Consider the following 11,627-nt stretch of genomic DNA (forward strand, 5'->3'; position numbering starts at 1 on the left):
AAGCGCCCCGCGGGCGGGAAGCGACGCCGCCATCTTGGGAGGGGCCCCTGGCGCCGCCATGTTGGGAAGGGCACGGGGCGTGTGGGGAAAGGGCGCGGGGGCGGGCGCCATCTTGAGAAGGTCAAGGGGGCGCGGGCTCCGTGTCCTGAGGGAGCAGCAGATCCCGCTCCGGGCTGCTCCCTCAGGACCGGGGAAAAGCGGAAGAAATGGGGAAAGCAAAAGGCGAAAGCTGCCTCATCTGCGGGACGAGCCGGTGTCGATGATGGGTTGTCCTCCCTCGCTGTGTGGGGCTGCTCCTGTGTGGGAGTGAGCTCCCGCCTCACTCACCCCGATGTTCTGACACTTTTAGGGCCATTCTCCTAAAAAACGTCCCTTTCTCAGCCAGCTGCCACCCCCACACGCGTTTCCATTATCGCTGCCCAGTTGCTGAGCTCTGCCAGAACCTCAGGCAGGACCAGGATCCAGATCCATGAAATATTTCCCGAGAAGGGGTGTCCCTCCACACCCCACACCTAAAACAGCAAACCCAAGCGTTGACTTGTAAATTTATTTTGGCACAGCTGTGATGCACGGTAATTGCTTTTTCCTGCTGCCGCCGCTAAAGAAAGCGATGAAAGCGGGTGAAATACGGTGGCATCATTTCGGAATTTAATTAAAGGTAATGGAGCAGCGGTGCTGAAGGTGCTGAGGGCTGGCTGTGTGCCGCGGGTTTGGTGATGGATGTGTGACACTGGGGTGGGGGACACGCTGTGGTCCCTCGGGAATGGCACCTGTGGGGAGAAGGAGGCTCCAGTGGAGCACGAAGCGGAAAGAGCTGAGCTCTGCCTTCCCGACATAAATCACAGAATCCCAGAGTCAGTGAGGCTGGGAAATCCCTAAAACACCATCGAGTCCAAGCTGTGACCGATCCCCACCTGAGTGCCGTGTCCAGACTTCCTCAGACACCCCAGGGATGGGGACTCCAAACCTCCCTGAGCAATGCTAACAACCCTTTCCATGGAGAAATTCCTCCTGATGTCCAACCTCACCTTCCCCTGGCACAGCATGACCATCCTGTCCTGTCCCTATTCCTTCTTTCAGGAACCCTCTTCCTTAGCAGATCCCCAAAGCTCACATCACTCTTCCCAATTTATCCAAAAAAGCAGCAACGAGATGCTGAGATTTGTTCATCAGGTTGGCAACAGCAAATACATCCTCAGCAGAGGCCAGGGAGCCCATTAAAAGAGCAAACTCAGCTGTGCTGGGAAGTGTGAACGCGCTAAGCTGAGCTTCCTCAGTGCTCCTCTGCCAGCTCATGATGTGGAGAGGGGTCTAATGTAAATAAAAAATTCCAATTTGCTCCTATCACTCGGATCCTCTGAGCTCACAGCTCTCACTTTGCAGAAGCTCTGCCTGCCCTTGCAGCTGCACGCTGGCTGAGCTGGTGCAAACCTGGGAATTACATGAACTCACCTTTTTCTGGAGAAAACAGCAACAAAAGCCCAAACCTATCCTTTCAACTTGTGGTTATGCCAATCATGAGCATTACCCCAGGCCCAGCAGCCTCATTGCACAATCTTTGGCAGGGAGGACATGGGATTGGTGTTGGACAGCTGGAGGATGGGGGGAAAGCTGTGATTCCTCCTCAGAAGGAGGTTGGCAGCGCCAAAGCTCAGCAGGATCAGGTGCCTATTCTTTGTGGAGAGAAACCCACCACCCCTTTCCCTTCCTCCCCATGGGAGAATCCCTGCCTTCCCTGGAAGTCATTTGGCCTCCTCAGGGAAGGCAGCAGGAACAGACGTGTCAGACCCTATATCCCCATGGCAATCTTTGTCCCCATCCCCTGCCCACAGTGCCAATGCTGAATTTGACAGTGGGTTTTCTATTTTTGCAGCCCCTCATCATCATCGTGGCTCTGGGTGCACCAAGCGGTGCCGAGGCTGCAGATGGGCTCGGCAAAAAGCGTTTCTTGGCTGGAAACAGCCGGAGCTGGCTGTGGGAAGCTGGGACAGCACGGAGGGACAGCCTCCACCTTCCCTGCGAGCCCAGAAGCTGCCTCAGAGCTGCTGGCAGCGGCTCCGATGCCAGAGGAGCAGACGCGCCGCGCCGGCTGCTCCGGTTCTGGCAGCCTGGGGACAGGGCTGGCGTGAGCAGAGCCCTGGGAACGGATCCGTGCCGGAGCAGGGAATGGCTGCACCCCAAACCCCGCAGCTGAACCCTTCCACCGCTGAGTGATGGGCTGCTGAAACCCCGTGTCTCCACCCACCTCCTTATCCGTGGCTTTTGGGTGACAGCCCTGCACACGGCACCCAGGGAAGTGTCAGGGCTTTCTTGGGAGCCGACTGTGCCCGTTTGTCACCCTGTCACTCACAGCCACAGCACAGGTGTGACCCAAGAGCCCTCATCTGCCTGCCCATCCTGGGCCTGCTCAGTTCCTTAGGAAGTCAGAGGTGACTCCGTTTCCTTCCCTCCTCTTTCCCCCAGCTATTGGGCTGCTCATCCCACCATGAAATCTTGTTTGGTTTCTGGAGCAGCAGATTCTTCCTGCCTGCCTGCAGGTGTGACCTGGGTGCTGCTGGCTGCCAAAGCACCTTCCAGGGCAGGGGAAAACGGAGATCTGTCCCGAAACCTGGAGACCACTTCCTTCTTACCCAGAGCCAGAGCCCTGACAGCCTGGAGGGGGCTGGTTGGGGTCCCTCCATCTTTGTCAAGTGGAAATGTTTCTGCTTTCTCCTGCTCAGGCCCCTGAGGGTGGAAGGAATTTACTCCCAAAAGTTGAAGGTGTACTTTGGTGCCTGTTTGGACACCACAGTTGGTGCTGCAGGACAGGACAGGGATTCCTGTGGTCTCTGTCACAAGCAGCCATTACATCCTGAGCTCATTTATAACTGGGACAACTGGGACGAGCAGAATCCACGGCTGGGGTCAAAGCTGGCCCTTGCTGATGCAACTTGTCTGGGTCCAAGGGTAAGAGCAGAGTCCTACTGATGGATCTCCCTCTGGAATTTTCCACAGCGTCAGCCCCACCATCACCCCAGTGGGAAATGGTCCAGGAAGCAAATCCAAGAGGCTCATGTTCACTTTCTTTCTTTCCATCACTGGAAAACTTTCCTTCCTGGGTGGCACAGGGGAGGTGTTCGCTGGGAAAAGGGCAAATTGGGGGGACAGCTCTGACCTGCACTGGAGCTTATGGAGGAGGTTTGGGGGCAGTTTACCCCTTGAGGGGGAATTCTCCTTTGTTTTCATGTGGCAAAATCAAACCCGGAGTAAAGGTTTGGGTGTCTCTGAAGTAACAAGGCAAGAGAGGTGCCCTCTGAAGCGAACAAGCCTCTGACCTTGCTGCACACTGGTGTAAATGTGGCACAGCTCCCCCTGCGAGTCCCATGGATATCTCTTCCATGGATATCACCCCTCTGCAGATGGAGCTCCTGCAGCCCAGACTGCTCTCACTCCCAGCCTAATGGAATGTTATTTCCCATTTCCCTCCCACTCAGAGTCATTACAGAGCTTCCACAGCTCACACTGCCTCAGCAATACTGGGAGCTTCCTGGAGCTGATCAGTCCCTGGACAAGGAGTGTGCCTTTGGATCAAACATTAGAGCTGTAATCCACTGCACGCTGCCTGTTCCATTATCCATTGGGAGCTTTCTCCTCTCCCCAGGGCTGCTTACGGCACAGTGCTCCGAGGGGTGTTGTTCCAGCACAAACAGAGCTCTTGGAATGAGCTCAGTGAGAACAGAAGTCCTGTTAGGTTGGGAGGATAAAATTGGATTGGAATTGGATATATTCACGTATGTACCATTGATCTCATCCATCCGTACTTTACATATGTTGGATTTCCTGCTGCCAGCAGAGAGGAGTAGCTCTCAGATAAGCCAAAGGCATGGAAATGGAGAGCAGGATGTTCAAGTGGAATTAGGATTTCACCTCGGGGTGTGTTTGAGAGGCAGGAAAAAGGGCAGAGTGCAGTTCCCTCACACTGTGCCTGGCACAGCTGCTCCTCACTGTGCTGGTGGATTTATAGCACCAGGCTGACAGGAGGGGTTGGGTACAGAGAGGGGCTGCCTGTCAGGGCTCCTGCATTCTCCAGCAGTGTGGGAGTGTGCCAGAGCACCCTCCTGGAGCAGGGAAATGGGTTAGGGACACCAGGTCCCCCACCTTGTGTCACCAGTTCGGCCAGGAGATCTGGTAAAGGTTTGTCTCAGTTTTCCTCACTGCTAAAAGGGAGGGATAAGACTTAATACTCCTCAAAGATTGATTCCTCGGGCTTTGCCACACACTATCACAGAATCCTTGAGGTTGGAAAATCCCTCTGGGATCATCGAGTCCAGGCTGTGCCCAATCCCCACCCTGACACCTCCAGGGATGGGCACTCCAAACCCCCCTGGGCAGCCCCTTCCAGCCCTTTCCATGAGGAAATTCCTGCTGGTGTCCAGCCTGAGCCACCCCAGCACAGCCCGAGGCCGTTCCCTCTCCTCCTGTCCCTGTTCCCTGGGATAAGATCCCAAATCCCCCCCGGCTGTCCCCTCCTGTCAGGAGTTGTGCAGAGCCAGAAATTCCCCCTGAGCTTCCTTTTCTCCAGGCTGAGCCCCTTCCCAGCTCCCTCAGCTCCTCACAGGACTCTCAGAGCAGTGCTCAGGAAAACAGGGATGTTTGCCAAAACCTGGAGCCTTTCCTCTCTCTTCTTTCCCACACCGGGCACTCCCCATCTGTTTGAGAGGCTTGCAGGACAGAAGACACAAATCCTCCTTTTAATTACACTGCACATTTATTACCTCACCTCAGATTTTGTTAATCTCTCTCACAAATTTCGTTTACATAAGTGGAGTCTTTCAGCTTGAGCAGCTCCAGCGCTTTCTCTTCTTATCCTGCAGATATCAGTCAGCTAAATAGAAAAGAGAGAAAAGCACAAGTGTCCTTAAATCTGGCATTCAGTCTTCCCAGAGCTTTATGTGTTGTTTCCTCCTCCTCAGCTCCGCAGCTGAAAGCTCAGAGGCAAACTGGGATGAGCACAGGCAGAGCAGAGCAATCCCACGGGGAGAGCAGGACCCCTTTCCTGGGCTAAACATCCCAGAAAAGGCAAAGGCACAGGGACAGCCCCATCCCACCATCCCTCAACCTGCAGGCAGGAAGAGCTGCACAACAGCCCGCCCCTGGATATTTGCTGCTGCAATTCCCACACACGATTTCCCAAAGGAAAAGGAGGATTTGCAGCAAATTGCAGTGTAATTAAGTGTCAGTGTTAAGCCCCCGTGCAGGCAGCGAGGTGTTCCAAGCTGGCTGCACATGCTGAGCTGCCTCACAGGTACAGTTGCTGTTATAGGCTCTGCTGGAAATTGTTCCCTGGAGACTGAGGACTCTTCAGGAGGAGGAGGAGCAGGGAAGTGGCAAACAGGGCTGTTGGGAAGGGTTGTGCTGCTGCTTCCAGTCAATATCAGCTCTGGGGCATAGGCAGCACCTTACGAGGAAATAACCTTCCCAGAAGGGTGCACACAGGAGCAGTTGGGATCTGAGGGCTCCACAAAGTGAGCAAACATGACACAAAAACCCTTCTGGGGAATATAAATATCTCTGTGCTGATGAGCTGGTGAGAAGAAGGAAAGGCAGAATTCCCAAGGCAGAAATCAACCCTCTGACAGTACCATCTGGGGTGTCCTGTAACAGCTCTGCCAGCAGTTTCTCCAGGACATCTTGGTATTTTTCCAGCTGCCTCGGGGTGAGCCAAGCTCTGGCAGGAAGGGCCTGCTGTGGAGGAAACCAGAGAAGTCAGAACAAAAAGATGAGGGGAGCAGAGGGAGAAGGTTGGGGTGCTTTGACCCCACTTGGATCGAGTTAATGGAGGGTTTAGGGTTTGGAGGAAAGAAGATGAGCCTCATATGGGGAAAAGCAACATTTTGAAGGCAACACAAAATGTTGAGTTGTTCAGAGTGCTGTTGCATAACCCGTGGGCTGGCTCAGAAATCCAGATAAAGGCACCTCCTGGCAGCAGGGACTGCAAAGAAAATAATTTCTGAACCTTCTAATCCTCCACTGTGTGGCACATCGACCCTTCCAGCCTGAGCCTGCAGAGCTCCTGCCCTAGCAACAGCCGAGGACAAGCTGTGGTTCTGCTCCAGCCTGCTGGACTCGGAGCCAGCTGTGCCTGAAGCAAAGAGCTCTGTTCTGGTGCTGGCCAGCCGTGGGGATGTGCTGGGTATTTCACACTTTGAACTGGGCATTTTGCTGCTTAAATCCCGTTAGCAAGTGCTGGTGCATCACGAGTGAGGGAGGAGTTGCACATTAAGCTGTGCCTTGGCCAAATTCCAGCCTGGTTGGTCCTGCTGCCTGTCCCACGGGGTCTGTCCATGTTTGGGGGGGACCTGCACCCTCCTTTTGCTGGCAGAGCACAGCCAAGCTCCCTGCAGGAGTGGCTGCCCACACAGGAAAAAGTTCCCTGTGCTCAAGTGGCGAAGCACAATTTTCAGACTTGGCTTGCCAGGTAAGTCTGTCTTTGAGGGCTTAGCCTGGCACTTCAATCCCTAAAATTGCCCATTTTCTGCTCTGTGTACAGACTTTGAGCCCAAGTTTTTAAATAAGGCCTCACCAGTGCAGAGAACTGCGGGGTCAGAGGTGACACCAAGCAGGAGGTGAAGCAGAACTGGGAGTTCTTGCCTTGCACCTGGCTGGGCTTCACTGCCTGCCAAAGAGACCTCGGGCTGTTCCCATCTTCCTCAGGGAGAAACTGTTGGGTCTCAGGGGTGACCTGGCTGCTGAACGACCAAGATAATTTGGGATGGAGCTAAAACTTCTCTCTGATGTAAGCAGGCAGGCTGGCACAGGACGTCACTTGGACTCCTTGTCCCCTGCATGTCCTCGTGGGCTTCTCAGAGTCAAATGGCTCCACATACCTGGAGGGTCTTGGCTGCACCGACATCCACACTGGACTGCTCAGAGAAACCTTCTTCCTCCAGCTGCTGCAGCGAGCTCAGGGATTTCTTCTGCCCTGCCTTGTTCCTCTCCTTTTCCTGCAGCTTTGGGGCAGAGAGCAGAGGGGGCAGTTGGTGATGCTGGGATCAACAGCAAACCCACCCTGTGCTGTCCCAACAGCCAGGCATCCACGGTGCTGGGCACAGAACCAGCAGGATGGTGGAATCCTCCTGGGAAGGGCCCATCAGCTGTGGCCTGAGTGGCCTTTGGGGACTGAAATTCAGCAGTGCTGGGGGCGAGGTCAGGTCAGGGAAGGTCTGCAGTAAACAGGAGCCACGTGTGGTGGGGGAACTCTGTCAGCAGGACATGGGAGCTGACAGCACTGGGACCTGCCTCAGCTGTCCCACAGAACTTGGCCTGGCTCTGTGCTGGAGCACTGCGAGGAAATTGAACCGAGCCCTGCATGTGCAGAGAGGTCACGTTTTCCCAGCCTTTCTGCAGGTCTGTAATGTCAGCCCATCCCCATTTATTTAGCTGCCTTCAGGACCCTCTGGAAAAAGCCAAAGGTGCTTTGGAATATGACAGACACAGCAGGATGTGCCAAACGTGGCACAGGCCGTGCTCAGTGTGCAGCGTGTGAGCACAGGAGGGGCAGGGACAGCCTTTGGGGGACAGATTTCCCCTTTGTTCATCCAGAAACCCCCAATCCCTGGCAGACACGGGGCTACAAGGGCTGTGGAGTACAAACACAGCCCATGTGGGTCCCCATCCTCCTCAAGGACATTGAGGAATGCCTGTGCTCCCCACAAAAAGCAATTGTTATCCAGGGGTAGGTGTTGGAAATGGGATTTCTCCCGGTATCCAGGGGCTCGGCAGTGCGGGGGAAGCTCACTGGGGCTGTGTTTCAGAAGCTGCCGGCTCTGAGCCTGCCTGACACCTTTCAACGGTATTTGTTTCACTTCAAAAGGAAAAACGTTCTCTCGGCACGTCCCAGAGGTGACAACCAGCCGGGGGATGGTTAATTATTTGTTACAACAAAAGAGCCATCACTGAGCTGATGGGAGGCTGCAGCTGCTCTGGAAGAATTCCAGCACCAGAAAAGGGAAAGGACCCGCAGGGACTGCAGGTGACACCCCCACAGGAGTGGCAGACCTTTGGCAGGGGGGTCCAGGCTCTTCCTTTCTATCTCACACCTTAAAAATTCCCTCTGCCTTCCCCCAAAGGCGTGGATTTTGAGAGAAGGATATCAGAGTGTCTCCCGTTGATGGTGTGCACTGCAGTTTGGGGGATGAGGGCAGGAGAAACCTTTCCTGGTTTATTCATTCCAGAGGGGTTACCTGCATTTTCTGGAAGTCACTCTGGGTGAAAAAGGGCATGAAGCCTTGGGTCTGCTCAGCCAGCAGGGACACCAGCAGCAAACTGGCCACCACCTTCCTCGAAACCATCCTGAGAGCCTGGACAACACGGGAAAGGAGACACCAGGGCAAGAGTGGAGAGGGAGGTTTGACAAGAAACACCTTTGGCTCTGCACCAGCTGCAACCCAGCTCAGCCCCAGCCCACCTGAGGGATATTTACTCTTACAGTTGCTCCTGAGCTGAGAATAGAAGTGCCTTGACTGACAATTCTCTTCTCAAAGCTGTTTGTGTAAACAGGTTTGTTCTTGAGCAACATCTCCAGGGATTTCCAGCCCAGCCCTTCAGGACCGCTCCAGCCTCCCTGAGTTCTCCAGCCTCAGCCCTGCAGCTGTGTTGGTTTAAGACCTGAACACATCCAGAGCAAACCCATCAATCCCAGCACCAGCACGGCAGACAGAGATGCTGCAAAGAGAAAAACCTTCACACAGCTGTTTTTTACATTTTTGTTTCGATTTTCCTCACCACTGGCAACCTTCCTGAGTGGACTGGATCTTTTAAGAAGCCTCATTGAGTCCAAGAGAAATGGAAAAGGCGTTTTCCAGCCCGGCTCTGTCTGAGCTTGGAATAAAAGGCTTTAAAAACCACCTCTGAAGTGATCTAACTGTGACTTCACGTCAGGAAAGGCCTTATGTAAACATTGAATGTTCTCTTTAAATATTAAAATATTCTCTCTGGACAGACTTAATGAAGTCTGGTCCTACAGCTTAACTTCTCCACCTGATTGGAGCCTGATCCTTAATTAGTTTCAGCAACCTCTTGGTTTGGACATTATTGAGAAGACATTGTTAAGTTAGATTCGACTCCTGAATTAGATTTCCCATAAATATCAGCTGGTATTGAACCAAGGGCCAGTGGAAGTTAATAAATGTTCCCTTTCCATAGCACCTGTCAGTCACATCCTCTCCTCTCCCTTCCCTGGGCACTGCACTTGTGCCATCTCCCCCTGCCCACCCAGACTGGGCCACCAGAGCCACCTCCTGCCCTGGGACATCCCAGGGTGTCCCAGCCCTTTTCCTGCAGGGTTCCAAGCAGGAATTCTCAGGCTGTGCCCTTGCAATGCAACCTCAGCAGCATCAATCTTTGGTGCTTTTTCATTTGTTCTATATCCCTGCAGTAAATATATAAATAAATAAAATACTGCTGAATACAAAGAAAATACACCCAGTCACTTCCTTCATCTCTTCTTGGCTAATCCCTCTGGGAATTGATTTTCTCCCTCTTCTCCCAGAAAAACACCCACACAGACCTCTCCACTCAGAAATGTCCCTGCTGAAAGCCCTCCCTTGCTTGGCAAGCAGGACCTGTACTCCAGCCCCGAGATCTCCAGCTCAGCACCTCTCCAGGCAGAGAGCACTTGCCGGATTTGCTTCCCAGCTCCAAAGGGAAAAGAAAAAAACAGGAGGATCCCGAGCTCAGCATCAGCACGCAGGCACACAAGGACAGCTCTGCTCACCCCCCAAAATCCAGTGTCAGTGCCAGTGTGGGGGCAGGAGGCACAGCAACAGGACAGGACACTCACCTACTGAGCTGTTCCCAAAAAATCCAACCATTCCTGGCTCTAGGACCTATCTGAGGGTCATTTTCTGCCTGCTCAGAGCAGCTCCCCGAGCTCAGAGGGCACCAGCCCTGTGGCAGTGCCTGGTGTGTGCCGGGTGCCCACAGGAGGCAGGAGCTGCTGGAATTGGTGCTCCCGAGATGGGGATGAGGGAAAAGCACCTTCCCCCTTGTTTCAGCATCGATTTTGTTCCCTCCTTCTCTGAGCTGGCTCTGCTGTGGCTAAGAGGTGCCAAGACCTACCTGGGAGTGCAGCCACGGGACACTGGAGGTCAGAGCTCTTCTCCCTCCTGACACACCTGGGTGCTCCTGCTGCTTCTCCTCCCTTTATAAACCCATCCAGGCACTGCAGTCACTCACCTGTGACCCTGCCCAGCCTGGCCTGCATGGAAACGGCTTTCCCAGGCAGGGAATGTTGTTATCTGCACTGGAGTTTTCTGAGTTTCTCGTTTCCAGGCAGATCCCCTCTGCTCCCTCCCCAGGTTCTTCAGCTGTTCCTGGTCGTCCCATTGATCAGCTGCTGCCTCAGTTTCTCCATCTCTAATTTAGAGAAATTCCTCTCTCCTGGCTTGTGTTTCTAGACCCTGAGCCTGCAGGACAAGCTTTTTAGGATGTGAATGTCCCAGCACTACAATGGCACCTGTGTCAATAATATTTCTACTGTGATTGCAAATCACAATAATATCAAAATTGCCACTTTGAGTCTTCAAGTGGCCCCTTCTCCCATCCTCACTGAGCCTGGCACACTGATCCCCCTCAGGAACACAAATCCTGCACTGTCATCCCTCTCCAGACAAACGAGGTGCTGAGAGAGGGAGGGAATTGTGCAAGAACTCATCCGAGCTCTCCCGGGACCATCAGCCAGGAGCTGATGCCAGAGGGTTTGGGATCAGGCCAGGCACATCCCGGTGCTGCTCCTGAGGGAGTCTGGGAGCAGCCAGGGGAGGAGCAGGAGGGAAAAACGAGCTGGGAAGCCATGAAATCCTCCTGCATCCACAGCTCCATGGGCTGGCAGAGCGGGGAGCAGCAGCATTCCTGCCTGCCTGGGGAGGGATATCGGCAACAGCGATTGCCCAGCCCGGGAATGGCGTTTGTCACCTGGGAATGGTGTTTGTCACCTGGGAATGGCGTTTGTCACCGGGGAATGGCGTTTGTCACCTGGGAATGGCGTTTGTCACCTGGGAATGGTGCTTGTCACCTGGGAATGGCGTTTGTCACCTGGGAATGGCGTTTGTCACCTGGGAATGGCGTTTGTCACCTGGGAATGCCATTTGTCACCTGGGAATGGCGTTTGTCACCTGGGAATGCCATTTGTCACCTGGGAATGGCGTTTGTCACCTGGGAATGGTGCTTGTCACCTGGGAATGGCGTTTGTCACCTGGGAATGCTGTTTGTCACCTGGGAATGCTGTTTGTCACCTGGCCCCACCGCAGCCAGTCAATAGGACACGGGCACACCAGGTGTCAGCAGGGACCTGCTGCTGTCACAGCTGTCAATAACGCTCGATTTGGGACGGAGCCCTCCTGAAAAACCTCGTGTCCAGCACTCAGGTTCTTCCTGGATCCCTGGGCATCCTCCCCAGCTTATCACCCCCTGGGCAGTGGAAAGCTCCCAGAGACTCCAGAGCAGCTTTGCTCCCTGGAAACCTCCCTGGGAATGTGGCTGGGGGTGGTGGGAAGGATGTCACCCACACAGTGTGGGGTTTTCCCCTCCCTTCCCTAAACAATTTGTACCAACCCCATCCGATTCCCATTTTAAGTGACTTTTCCAGT

The 11,627-nt window shown here is 54.1% G+C and overlaps 1 protein-coding gene across 2 annotated transcripts; it reads right to left on the reverse strand.

Moving 5' to 3' along the window:
- Window positions 1-4,421: 4,421 nt before the first annotated feature.
- On the reverse strand, window positions 4,422-9,418 carry LOC128799348 (promotilin-like). Of its 2 annotated transcripts, XM_053963691.1 has the most exons (4): window positions 8,223-9,418; window positions 6,867-6,989; window positions 5,622-5,724; window positions 4,422-4,864 (listed from the first exon to the last, which is right to left on the reverse strand). In XM_053963691.1, exons 1-4 carry the CDS (start codon window positions 8,328-8,330, stop codon window positions 4,857-4,859), a joined length of 342 nt encoding a protein of 113 aa, XP_053819666.1. In that variant the 5' UTR covers window positions 8,331-9,418; the 3' UTR covers window positions 4,422-4,856. The 2 variants fall into 2 exon arrangements, with proteins under 2 accessions (XP_053819666.1, XP_053819665.1); XM_053963690.1 differs by having other exon boundaries at window positions 4,422-5,724.
- Window positions 9,419-11,627: the final 2,209 nt, after the last annotated feature.

This window comes from Vidua chalybeata, chromosome 24 (assembly GCF_026979565.1).
Source record: "Vidua chalybeata isolate OUT-0048 chromosome 24, bVidCha1 merged haplotype, whole genome shotgun sequence".
Classification (NCBI taxonomy): domain Eukaryota; kingdom Metazoa; phylum Chordata; class Aves; order Passeriformes; family Viduidae; genus Vidua; species Vidua chalybeata.